At 31.2% G+C, this 12,711-nt stretch overlaps 1 protein-coding gene across 2 annotated transcripts in view; it reads right to left on the bottom strand.

The window, feature by feature from the left end:
* The window catches only part of LOC129913994 (dnaJ homolog subfamily C member 7), a 50,076-nt gene extending 42,329 nt beyond the window's left edge, over positions 1 to 7,747 (bottom strand). Inside the window, exon 1 of one of the 2 annotated variants that reach the window (XM_055993013.1) lies at positions 7,183 to 7,747. In XM_055993013.1, coding sequence (XP_055848988.1) covers positions 7,183 to 7,286 — 104 coding nt within the window. In that variant the 5' untranslated portion in view covers positions 7,287 to 7,747. The remainder of the gene's footprint in view (positions 1 to 7,182) is intronic. The other variant, XM_055993039.1, reaches the window with a different exon arrangement.
* Positions 7,748 to 12,711: the final 4,964 nt, after the last annotated feature.

Here is a 12,711-nt window from a genome sequence, read left to right as displayed (position 1 = left end):
TTTAATACATAATGTACATTTTTCCACTTATAACTCAAAGCACAAATCTTGTAAAAATAGTATTTAGATACTGAAATTTGCTCTAATTTATAAGATTTTGTATCTTACTGAGTATAATTATACAATAAAAGAACTATGAACTATGAACTATGATAGTGATCCAAACCATGGTGCAAACATTTTAAAAACACAAAATTGTGGAAGTTTGTAAAAGATCGTGTAGAAAACAATATATTTTAGGTATAAGAAAGTCAAGAAAACATGGAAAACTATTACCGTCGAAGTTTATCGTTGTTGAACAGGGTTCGAACCGCGGTCATGAAATTTTGGAGCAAATTTGAAAAAAAAAGTGAAGCAAATGCAAAATTTTCGGAGCAGATTTGAAACAAAACAAAAACCTTTAATTTACAGGAAATTTTGCCGCAGCTTGCGAGTTTTTTTTTTGTAAAAAAAAGAATAAAAAAAAGTGTAATCAATAAGGTTTAAAATAATTTCTAAATTGATTAAGGGCCAATTTATTGAGCTTCCATTAAATTTTGAAATGTATCGTTTTAAAGTATACATCATTAAAAATTTATTTAATTCACTCTTCTTTAGTTAAAGCCTTTACTTTTAATGGAAACTTTAAATTTAAAACTCTTTTAAAAATATCCTTGGGAATTTTTATTTTTTTTTTTATTCAAACTGTCAAAAACTACGATTTTGTCAAATTGAATTTGAAAATTTTAATTATAAGCAATATAAAAAAACATAAAAACTACGGCGCCTAATTATTTTGTAGCCGAAAACGCAAGACGAAATCCCACAGACGAGAGTCACGATATACAAAAGTGGTCTGAAATGTTTTGAGATGATTATAAAATGCAACATCTCAACCCTGATTGGTTTTACTAGTAGTGTTTTTTTTAAGTGGAGAAGATAAATCCAAGAGATCTAGTACTATATGTGCTCTTTTGAGCTCGGGGAAGTAGGTAAGAAATGCATTAATTTCTTTAGATTGTGTGTCTTTTAAAAATCTAAAAAGAAGTGTTGTCTTTCCCCTCTAAATAACAATGATACAATTTTTGGTGAGCTGTAGTAATTTTATAAATGCAAAACTTTTTTATGGAATAAATACATACAATGTACATTATGTATGTATATGTACGTACCTACAGAAAAATTCTTCTCTATTCATTGTAGTTGTTTTAATAATAATTCTTTAGCTAATTTGACATTTTTCAAATAAATTCATTATAATTATTAAACAATAACGAATGGAGAGTGAATAAATAAAAATCCTGTTTAAAACCTCAATTTGTTCTAAAAATCCTTCCTAAAAGGAATTTGGCTTTTTATCTAAAAGGACTTTAAAATTTAATGCTCAATTAGTCAATGATGTCAAACTTCAAAAAAATGCTTAAAAGAGACTGAATAAATGAATTTTGTTTTTTTATTTTAAAATTCCCTATTTTAATGACGCTTTAAAATTTAATGGAGAGTCAATAAATTGGGCCTAAGATTACACAAAGTTTACTCTTTTTAAATATTAAATAGTAAAAAAAAGAGTTTAAATCTATGTAATTTGTATATATTTTTATTTTGGAAATGCTATGGCGAACTCTGCACTGTCTTTAAAAAATATTGTTGCGCCTGACAGGTATGCAACAAAGAATTTTGCTTTTTTTTTAGAGCAACGATCCGAAAACTCCACCTCTAAAATATTGATCTACTAGGGTTAGTGCAAAGTGTTTGCATGAAGTGCAAAGTTCAAGGACTTTTTGTGACTTATCACCCATCGGTACTATAGATAGCTTACCAAGGTAATTAAGGTCTCCTTTAGTTAACAGACTTTGAAGTTTTATACCCTTTAACTAGAATACCTATTACATAGTTTTGTTGCCTACAGATTCTCAAGTACTAGGCATTCTGCAGTATGCAACACTGTATAGCTTTTAAGTAAGTTCCCATTAGAGATCAAAGTCAAACAAGAACAAATAAATTGCTAAGCTCTACTTTCTATACAAACAATGTGTCAGTAATTGGCACCTATAGGTACGTAAGTACTTAGGTAATGAAGAAAAAATATGACGCAGACGTACGTAGGTAGGTAACCATGTCATCGCGTTTACTGAAAAAAAAAATTTTTTTTTTTTAATTTTTTATTAAAAGTGAAAAAAAGCCAAAGATGTTTTAAATTACTTATTCAATATGTTTCCATTAAAAGAAAGTATTTTTTAGAAAAACAACAAAAATAAACAAAAACCAAAAAAAAGAAATAGAAAAAATACAAATGATAACATTGAGAGTGTGCTTAGTTCTACACAACCAACAAAACAACACCTGTAAGTGGGCGTTGCACAAATTGAATTCGTTTGATACTAAATAAACACGAAGAATCAGCTGCCCAAGAGGCAATTAGGTATACCTACAGTGGGTAACAGCTTAAATGATCCAGTTCAATTTTGAAAATTTAAAGCTCAATGTCTTCGAAGTGAGAAATCCACTCAGTTTAAACTATATATCATAAGTTATAGTATCTGGAAATTTCCAATGTTACCAAGGAAACACAAACAAAATTAAAGTATATTTAGCTAAAAAACAGAAAAAAAAAAAAATATTACAGCTTATTTGATCTAGCTACTTTCATAAGCGCTAACGGTAGAAGGTAAAACTTTTTAAGGTATAGGCACTTTTGAAATTATTATCCTTTTTATTTTCGGGATAAGATTTTTTGTTAGTTTTAGAAAATAATTCCCTTGCAAATGGTCCGCGAACAACAATTGAGCAGCGAAAACTCGTCATCAACCCTTTTCAAAAAGGACTTTCAAGGCGGAAAATTGCTGAAGCTGTCAACATGAGTCCTGCAACAGTGCAGCATATCATAAATAGATTTGTACATGAGAACCGCCAGGAAGACAAAGGGAGAGATGCGCCGAATAAAATATTCACTCCAGCAGATGAACGCACAATTATTCGAAAAGTGCAGCAAAACCCAATGTTATCGGCTCCAAAGATAGCTTCTCAGGTGGCTGAAGAAATGGGTAAGTTTGCAGTGCCCAAACAATACGCCGTGTGCTTCAGAACTTGACCATTTTGACAAAGAATTTGATCCAAAGCCCGGAGAAATTGGGCGTACGCACTAATTTTCGTTATTACCAAGCCAACGATCCCAAGCACAAAGCAGGTACTGTGCAGTCTTGGCTTATATGAAACTGCCCCCATTTGATGCAACCGCCAGCACAATCACCTGACATGAAAGTGATTGAGAATCTGTGGGCATAGTTGGACAGGAACATAAGGAAGCACGAAATATGCAAGCAATGGAAGCAAAAATATGCAAAAAAAGTTATTCTGGATGAGTGTAATAAGATAAACCCAGAAATCACCCAAAAATTAGTGGAATCAATGCCAAAAAGGTTGAAAGCAATGATAGATAACAAGGTTTATCATACAAGATATTAATTTGTTAATTTTTTGATTAATAAATGTTAACTTTGAAGTTGTTTTACCTATTTTTTAAAGTGGATCGATTAAGCTGTAACATTGAATTTTGTTGTAAATTCAGAAAAAGTGTAATATCTTTGGTTAAATGCATCGGATGCACTTGTAAAGTACCATAATTATAGAAGACACATTAAGTTGTAACATGTTATTTTAATATCACAACAAAAACATTACTGTTAAAAAAAAGAGCCAAGTTCTCCTATGTTGAAATTATGCTGGCAAAAAAAGTATTGAGATGTAAAAGTGTACCAAGTTCTAAAGTTTGGGTTCAAATTCGTACCAATAAAATTTTGATTGTTCTCTTGATAATTTTTCTATTAATTACCGATTTTTAAAGTTATTTCAAAAATTGCCAAGTAAACAATCAAATTTTTATTGATACGAATTTGAACCCGAACTTTAGAAATTGGTATACTTTTACATCTCAATACTTTTTGTGCCAGCATAATTTCAACATAGGAGAACTTGGCTCTTTTTTTTAACAGTACCTAATGTTTTTGTTGTGATTTCACTACTTTTTGCAAGGTATGGCTGTAGAATTGAAAATCTCTATATTTGATGAAAATTCAATGAAAATGGGCGGTTGCCAAGCCCCCTGGCTGAAATTTTCAAACTTAAAATTTTTTTCTTTGTATAAATTACCAGCTCTACCATTCTACCAAATATCAAGATTCTACGATAATCAGAAGTGCTCTATAATATTTTATGAAAATTCAGCGGAAATGGGCGGTTGCCACGCCCCCTGTCTGAAATTGTCAAATTTTAAATTTTTTCCTTTGTATAAACTAGCATCTTTACCATTCTACCAAATTTCAAGATTCTACGATAACCAGAAGTGCTCTATAATATCACTCTGCAAGTCGAAATCTTTGACAAGTGCGCTGTTGACTGTTTCCCCCTATTTCGGACCTGAGAAATCGATTGGCATCATTAGTTTTTCGATTTATCGGTACGACTTTGAACAAAATTTTTTCGGAAGTTTTTTCAATAATTTTAAGCATTTTGCCCGGTTTAAAGTCATTTTTCTTGTTTATAATGCAATTTATTCGACTCAAACGTTATTTACTACCAGCATAAAACAAATAATCAATTTTATGCAATTTATTTAACAATTCAGCAAGTTTTTGTTGAAAAAAATCAAAAAAATAGGATTTTTTGCATTGTTATCGTTTTATTATGTTTTAGTGAGTGAGTGAGTGAATCAGTCAGTCAGTCAGTCAGTCAGTTACGGTTTTTGCGATTTTTGAAGCCCTATATCTCAGAAACTACTCATCGTAAGAGGTTGAAATTTTGTGAGGTGTTTAGTTTTGACCAGCTCAACAAATGTAGAGTTTGAAAATTCTAGCATCTTTGGTGTGTAAGTTAGAGGGGGGTCGAAAATGGCCTGAGTTGTTTCCTGTAAATAAGGGTGTAGTTAGGGTTGCCAGATATATTTAGACGAAACTAGTAATCGAGATGCAAAATCCCGGACTTTCCCGGACATATAAGGACAAAAAAAAAAGAGTACAAAACTAGGACAAAAGGAATGCATAATTATACTAAAAAAACGGAACAATCTTATTAAGATTGAAGTAAAAATCACATTTTAAACCCTTGAGCATTTTTTTTCTTATTTTTTCTCAAAAAAAAAAGAAATAAAATAAAAAAACCTTGAGACAAAGTTTGGCATTCCTGGTATAGTTTACTATAGTAAACATTTGCGCTAATATTACAAAAGTTGCAATGCAATTCCAGTTAAAAAAAAAATTTTAAAATTTCCATTAAAAACCAATTGCACAAAATTTTAAACGATTAACGGCCATATTATTCACTAGTTTAAAAAATACATCTGGATGCAAAGAAATTGAAAAGTCAAAAATAAATCCAAATCTATGATATCACTATCACACAGAGAAAAAAATAGTCATTTAACTATTTTTTTAACTATTTTCATAGTTAAAATCGGGATAACTATTTTGGATTTGGATTTATTTTTGACATTTGACAATCTTACATCCAGATGTATTTTTTAAACTGGTGAATAATATGGCCGTAAGTGAAATGCTAATAGTCTTTTTAGTAAGTTACTAAGTTAAGAAATGGTTTTTTTGACTTAGCAACTTACTAAAGTGTCTTTAGATTTTCGTTAATCGTTAAAAAATTTGGGCCTTGTGTCTTACAATAAGGGTTTATTAAATTACTAATAAAACTGGAAAAGTAAATCTTCTCACAAAAAAAAGGTTAACATATTCTATAGATTAGAACCATTACAATCGTTTTCTTTCAGTGTTAATTTAGTAGCTCTAAGCTTAAAGTTACATACCAAAATCGGAAGACCCCCAGAAATACTGTACTTTTAAATAGAGAATTCACTAAGCAGTAGCTCATACGCTAATGTTTGAGTTTTGATTAATTTGGAACAGAATATAAAAAAGAATTGAGCAGATAATTACCCAAAATAAAAACACCTCGCTTTTAATTAACTCGATTCGGTTTTTTGAATGTGGAATGAATTAAGTAGTGAGATACAAGTAGTGAGATACTTAAAGGATTGAAAAGAGTACAATCCCGGACAATTTTTAGAAACTATCCCGGACGTCCCTCACACAGCCAAAAAAGAGTACATGTCCGGGAAAAACCGGATGCATGGCAACCCTAGGTGTAGTGCCAAAGTTGCTAGAGAACTTGGCTGGGCACTGCCGTGCCCCTTGATCGACGATATCTTTTTCGAGTTTGGCTTTACATGGATTTGTTGAATGTTTTTAGATTCGCTGGATCAATTTAGCTGTGACACACTGTACTTCGTGTTAAAGTAGAAAACAAGATAACAAATAAATCGAAACGACACGAAAAAAGAAGAAAAACAATCAATCGAATGGAAAACGAATAATGTACCTACACTTTCCTAAAGTATGTACCAACAAAAGCTACTTATTGCGTAATTACAATTTGCCAAGCAAGGCAAGTAATTTCACTAAGTACTCAAAGTTCTACCAAAGCCCGCATCTCTCCAATTCAATGGCAAGCCATTTTAAATACTTTCAATTTAGAACTTGTTTACAAAAGTAGAAAAACTGTCAGAATAGTTGAGTAGACTGAGGACGACAACAACAGCATGGAAAAATACAAAACAAAAGAAAAACATTAAAAAAATCTTCCAATTACATGTGCTCTCCTCTAAAGCTCTGGTTGGTTGGTTTTAGTTGATTACTTGCTTCGTTGCAAGGTTGCAGAAATACGAGGCAAACAAAAAAATCAATAAATTGGCGTAGAAGCAGAAAAAAGGCTGCTGCTGGCTGCTTTTGGGCCAAGTCTTGCCCAGAGCCACGAGGAGAAGTCGTATGAATTTTAAAAAAACATGTAGACAAGACAGACAACAGGGAACGACGACGACAACAGACGCAACAAATTGGAAATATGTATAACTTTAAACCAGTTTTTCCAAACTGCGGTTTGGTTGGTTACAAACCACACAACAACCAAATGAAAAAATACAACAAATTAATTAACAAAAAAAAATAGAAAAAAAAGAACATCGAATCTACATCGCATGACAGAAAGAAAAACACACAAAAAAAAGTTGAGGTTACATAAAACTTCCATTCCCAGAAGACAAGAGAAATGAAACAAAGAACACAATCAATTTGGAAGGTTTTTTACATTTTTGTTTTGCATGGTTTTTACAATTGTTTCAAATTATTTTATTCTAGAACTTACGTTTCTGTATCCTTTGGAACAATTATATCTTGATCGGCTTCAATATCCATGTCTGATGATTCCTGCTCTAACTCGGTGTCACTAATCACGATAACGTCTTCCATGTATAGCCGACGTTTGCGGTTGAATCTATTTTGTTGTTGCGTAGCAATTTTGCCCCCGTTTAATAAAATTTGTTAAATTTTTATAAAATTTATTATATTATAAATAAATTTGGTGGAGGAACAAACGAAATTCGCAGATACTAGATATTTTTTTGTGTGTGTTGATTTTCAGCGTGGTTGAAAAAAGGGGTTAAAAATTAAAAAAAAGTGTAGTCTCAGAAAGATGTTGAACACACTTAATTGCACCAGAGAATAATTTAAAAATTGATGATAACAAAACAATTAATTTGTGTTGTATTTTTTCTTTGTTTAAAAGAAAATTTATTATTATTTTCTGAATAAAAACTAATTAGAATAAAAATCCCCCCTGACAAAATCTTCTTGAGCAATTAAAAATATTTTATAGTCCGCGAAACGCGTCCTCCTGGGGCTAGGGCGAAATCGAAGTGAAATGAATGGACATTTTTTTTCTAGGTACTGCAGGGAATTTTTTTCCAAATGACATGTTGAAAAAGTTTTAAATAGAGAGAAACTATAGGAAAAGTTGTAAGAGGAAAAGAGATAAATAAACGATTTGCGTCAATTTGTAGGGCGAATTTAGTAGATGTGTTCGTTTGTTTTGGTTTTGACAGTTAAGAGAGGTTTGTTTGATTTTGAAATCGAGAACAAAGCGAATTGAAATATTTTTTTTTCTTACACTTCGTACACACTATAGTGTTAATGTTTCTCTTTATAGCCTTTTCACACCAAACCCAAAAACGCGGTTTATGGCAAAAAGTTTTCAAAAACCTGAAAAGCGTTCACACCACAAGTTTACAGGTTTTTGTTTGACGTTTAAAATATTTTGACATCCAAATGTCAAGTTTTCGATGGGATTTAATTTTTATTGCTTAAATCAGCTTGAGCTCACAAAATTAATCAAATAAAAGGAACTCTGACAATTTAAATAAATAATTTTAATTCATTAACATAAAACAGAGGAATATATAAAAGTTTTGCAAAGTTTCTTCCTCTTTGAGACACCAAATACAAGGAAAAAAAACGACTTCGAAGTAGCATCCAGATAGCTTAATTAGTAAAGTTGAGAAGAGATTTTTGATGAAGAAGATCGTTTGGACATCTTTTTTTTTGTTTTTTTTTCTGCTCTGCCATTTTCTACAATTAATGAAAAGAAATTTGATTAATTATACAGAATATTTTGTTAATGAATACAAAAATGTTTCTTACCAGTTGCAAAAATCAACAAACTGCATTTGTAAAACAGCTGATTCTGTCAGTTCTTTTTTTTTTTTGTCTGCTCTCATTTTTTTTTTGTCTGCTGAATTTGTGCTGAATTCTTCAAAAGGTTTGTTTGGTTATTTCGTTTGGAGTTGAATGTTTTCATTTTCAGGTTTTTGGCGAGTTTAATCAAAAACTTGTGTTTTACGAAAACTTGTGGTTTATGGAAAATGTATGGAAAAACTTGTGTTTTTGATATAGGTTTTTGGGTTTTTTCGCAAAAACCGCGTTTTTGGCTTGGTGTGAAAAGGCTATTACACTTCGTACACACTAGCTGTGTTTTTTTGTTTATCTATATAGATTTTGTGCAAAAAAACGACATCGAGATTTTTGAAATCCATGCAAACATTTGGCACCACTGTACATATACTTTGGCAGCTGTCTGTCAAAAATGTTGCTTTTGTTTTTTTTTATTTTAACTCCGAAGTGGGAAGGCCATTACATCCATGTTGGATGCAAACAAAAATTTTCATATGGCCATGGCATCCATGTTGGATTCAAAAAAATTGTTTTTTCACAAAAAACCAAAAATTATCTGTATATTCTTAGCTACATTTTAAGACCATGACCATTAACATTAGTTGCGTCGTTCTTGTGTTATAAGCGTTTGAAGGTAGCCATATTGAATTTTTTTTCGATTTTTTAAAAATCAAATGTGAAAACTTTTTTATTTTTATTTCTAATTTTTCGAAAAAACTTTGGTAATTTTATATACATATCTGTTCAACAATCTTATCAGGATCCATTCAGGGCCGTCTTTAACTATCTTGGGGCCCTTGGGCACACAAGAATTTGGGGCCCTTTTGGAAAGTAAAGTAAGTACAACGGTTGGCTAAACGGCAATGGTTGATTAAAAAGGGCTGCCAATATATCGTTCCATATAAAGTACCTAGTGTCTTTATTATTGGCAGGGGGTGCCAATAATACGTGCATTGAGACATCAAACGTTGCCACTGCCAATATTGACATTTTATACTGCCAATAATTATACAATGAATTGAAAAAAGAGCTCAAATGGATTGATAGATTTGCTAAAAACTCGGTACAGACGATTTGTACGTGATTTCCAAGAGCGGAGCCGTTATTTTATTTTAATGTCTCCTTTTTAACGGATATCTCCAATATACCTAAAGTTTTCAAGATATTGCAATTTTCTTAAAAGTTTTCGAGATATTGCAATTTTCTTAAAAAAGGATAACGATTTTGCTTTGAAAAAAAAAAACCGTGTAATGCTGCAAATAGGGCCGCACTTTTGAAATAAGAAAAATATTTTTTTGGACCGTAATAAACGGTACCCACTTGTCATAGAACTGATTTCTTAATGTAAACGACACAACCGATTTTAATAAAAATTTTGACATAAAAAGGTTTATACTAATATTAAAATTAAGAAAACTTAAAAAAAATTTATTTTTGGATTAAGAAAAAAATATTTTTTTTGAAAAACAATTTTTTAAAAGTTATTTAATGAATTTTATGTGTCAATCTTTAAATACGAGAGCAATTTGCAATTCAAATTAAAAAAATGTTTGGGGGTGCCAACTATTGTACCATGGCGTTTTCCATTGAACCAAAACATTGATGTACCATCGATGAGCCAGCAATAGTTTTTTCTTAAACGTTTTTCAACGGAAAAGTATTGATGTTTTTTGCCGACGAATTGATTCTTTTTTCGTCTTTTAATACGACACATATTTTTACACTGATTTTAACACGCACTACAAATTTGACAGTTTTGCAAACTTCAAACGAAATTATTATTTAAGGAAAAAGATAATGAAAGATAATTCGTTGTTTTTATTAATTATAAATAAATAATCTTACCTACAGTGGAAAAAAAAATTTTTTTTTTTCTTGTTTTTTGAAAATATTATTGTCTTATTTTTTGGAAAATTTAATTTGGGTTTGGTGTTTGGTCGTTTGGATTTAAATTTTTGTCCGCATACAACGCCACATAATTTGTTTTCATGTTGAAAGCATACATTTTCCGTTTAGGTGTAGAAAAAACTTTATTTGGTTGCCATATAAAAACTAAAATTTTTTGGTAAATGGTCTGCCCGACAAAAATGTTTTGCGAAATTTTCGTTCCTTCGGGGCCCCCCCTGAGAATGGGGGCCCTGGGCACGGGCCCCGTGTGCCCTTATGGTAAAGACGGCATTGGATCCATTTAAGACTTTTATCTGAAAAGTGCATTGCGTATATCTCGAGATATTAACATTTCAATGCAACCATGTCAAACAAATTTTTGATTATTTTTTTCTATGAGAGTTTTTTTCAAACCTCGTTTTCTCCGCTTTTTTTTTTTTTGTTAATATTTTCAGATATTTCTGTATGAACACAACAATTAAACTACCTTGGCACTACTGTTTTTATCGAGAGAAAGTAAAATCTGGATAATTATCTGGATTTTTCAAAAATCTATACAGATAAAGTTTTTGTTGTTTTTAACACGTAAATTGTTTCGATTTCAAAAATCTCGATGTCGTTTTTTTGCACAAAATCTATATAGATAAACAAAAAAACACACCTAACTTTAGAATTCGTAACTCTAGTTTTTCGTAACTTCGGTTTCAAGTAACTTTGACGGCCGTAACTCTGTCGCGCGTAACTCTGTTATTCGTAATTCCGTTACCATTTCGTCAAAAATAATTTTACTCTATTGTATTTTTATTTTGCAATAGGTCTAGGGTATAGCAAAAGTGCAAGACTGTTGTAAAATTTTAATCCGTATACTTTGTTGTTGTAGTGTTGTAAGATTTTACACTTTTGCACTTTTGCAATGATACAAGACCAGTTGCATCGGATCGTGAATACCCCTTATGTGTGTTTTTTATTACAACCGGTCCTTACTGGAGAAAAAAACGCAGTTGAGGCTAAGCAATTTACATGTAAAATGCAACAACAATTTAGCCCCTTTGGCTTTGTTGTTTAAGCCTGGTACGCTGCTGATGCGAAACGAAATTTTGCATACAAAATTTCATTAACGAAATCTTGAACGAAAAATTTCGTTTTGCTTTTCGTAGTACGCAGCTCTAGCAAAAAATTGGAGAGTTTTCACTCATTTGTCACTTACTTTTTATTGTCCTGTGCATTTTTCTTGACTCCAAGAGTATCAGTGTTGACGGTTTTTTCACATTTAATTCATTTATTTCTTTCTTTAAAAATTATTTTCTGTTGATTTCTTCTTGATTTTGAATTAATTTTGAATTTTTTTTTTGATATGATATTTTTTCGTTAGCATTTTCGTTGTCGACTTTGGAGACTTGAAAATTTTTCGTTTCGCATCAGCAACGTACTAGGCTTTAGCCCGGAAATTTCTCTGGGCTTAACTTTTTCAAACAAATTTAAATCTGTGCTACCAAACTAATTTTTTCATAACTTGTTTAGAATTTATTTACAAACGTGAAAACTGACGTTTGTAATGACCAAATGTATTTAACTAGTTTTGCTGGCATACATTTTTGTATCTCTTTGTGAAACATACATGAAAAATATAAGAAAAAACCTGAAAGTTAAAAATATGACAACTTTAAATTTTTGTTGAATCTGCTGTTTTCGGAACATTCAATATACAGTGCTGCCAAGATTTCAGGTTAAGCCCTGATGCGTTTTTTTTTTTGTCCACCCAAGTAACAATTTAGCTTTCATAAGGGTCAATCCCAACAAGCAATATCCCTTCTATAAAGCTTTACAGGAGCTACATTACCACCTGTAAAGCTTTATAGAAGCAAATTTGTTAGTTGGGATGCAAGCTATTTTTTGGCTTTCATAACAAGAAGGACATGTCTTATGCAAATCATTTTGACGCATTTTACCGAAATTGCATAGGACTTTCCTTCACAGGTAATCCACAAGCTAATAGCGTGACAAACAGCTTAAAATGGCCTTACGGAGGTCTTCCTGCAGAGGGTTTAACTAACGCACAAACCGGATTACTTGCGTAGGATGTTATAATAAGGTCTTATAGAAGTTGTTGAAGGTGTTGAAGAAGATGTTGAATTTATGCACAAAAGAAAAGAATTTATTGAATTTTATTTCATTTTTTTATTTTCTTTTGATTTTTTCTGTTTTGCCTTTTCTACGTATTATTTTATTTATTTTAATTTTTTCTATTTTGTTTCTTTTCCTTTTTTGGAAATTCCACTGC

Source organism: Episyrphus balteatus, chromosome 1 (genome assembly GCF_945859705.1).
Source record: "Episyrphus balteatus chromosome 1, idEpiBalt1.1, whole genome shotgun sequence".
Classification (NCBI taxonomy): domain Eukaryota; kingdom Metazoa; phylum Arthropoda; class Insecta; order Diptera; family Syrphidae; genus Episyrphus; species Episyrphus balteatus.
This window is presented reverse-complemented; position numbering and strand designations above follow the sequence as displayed.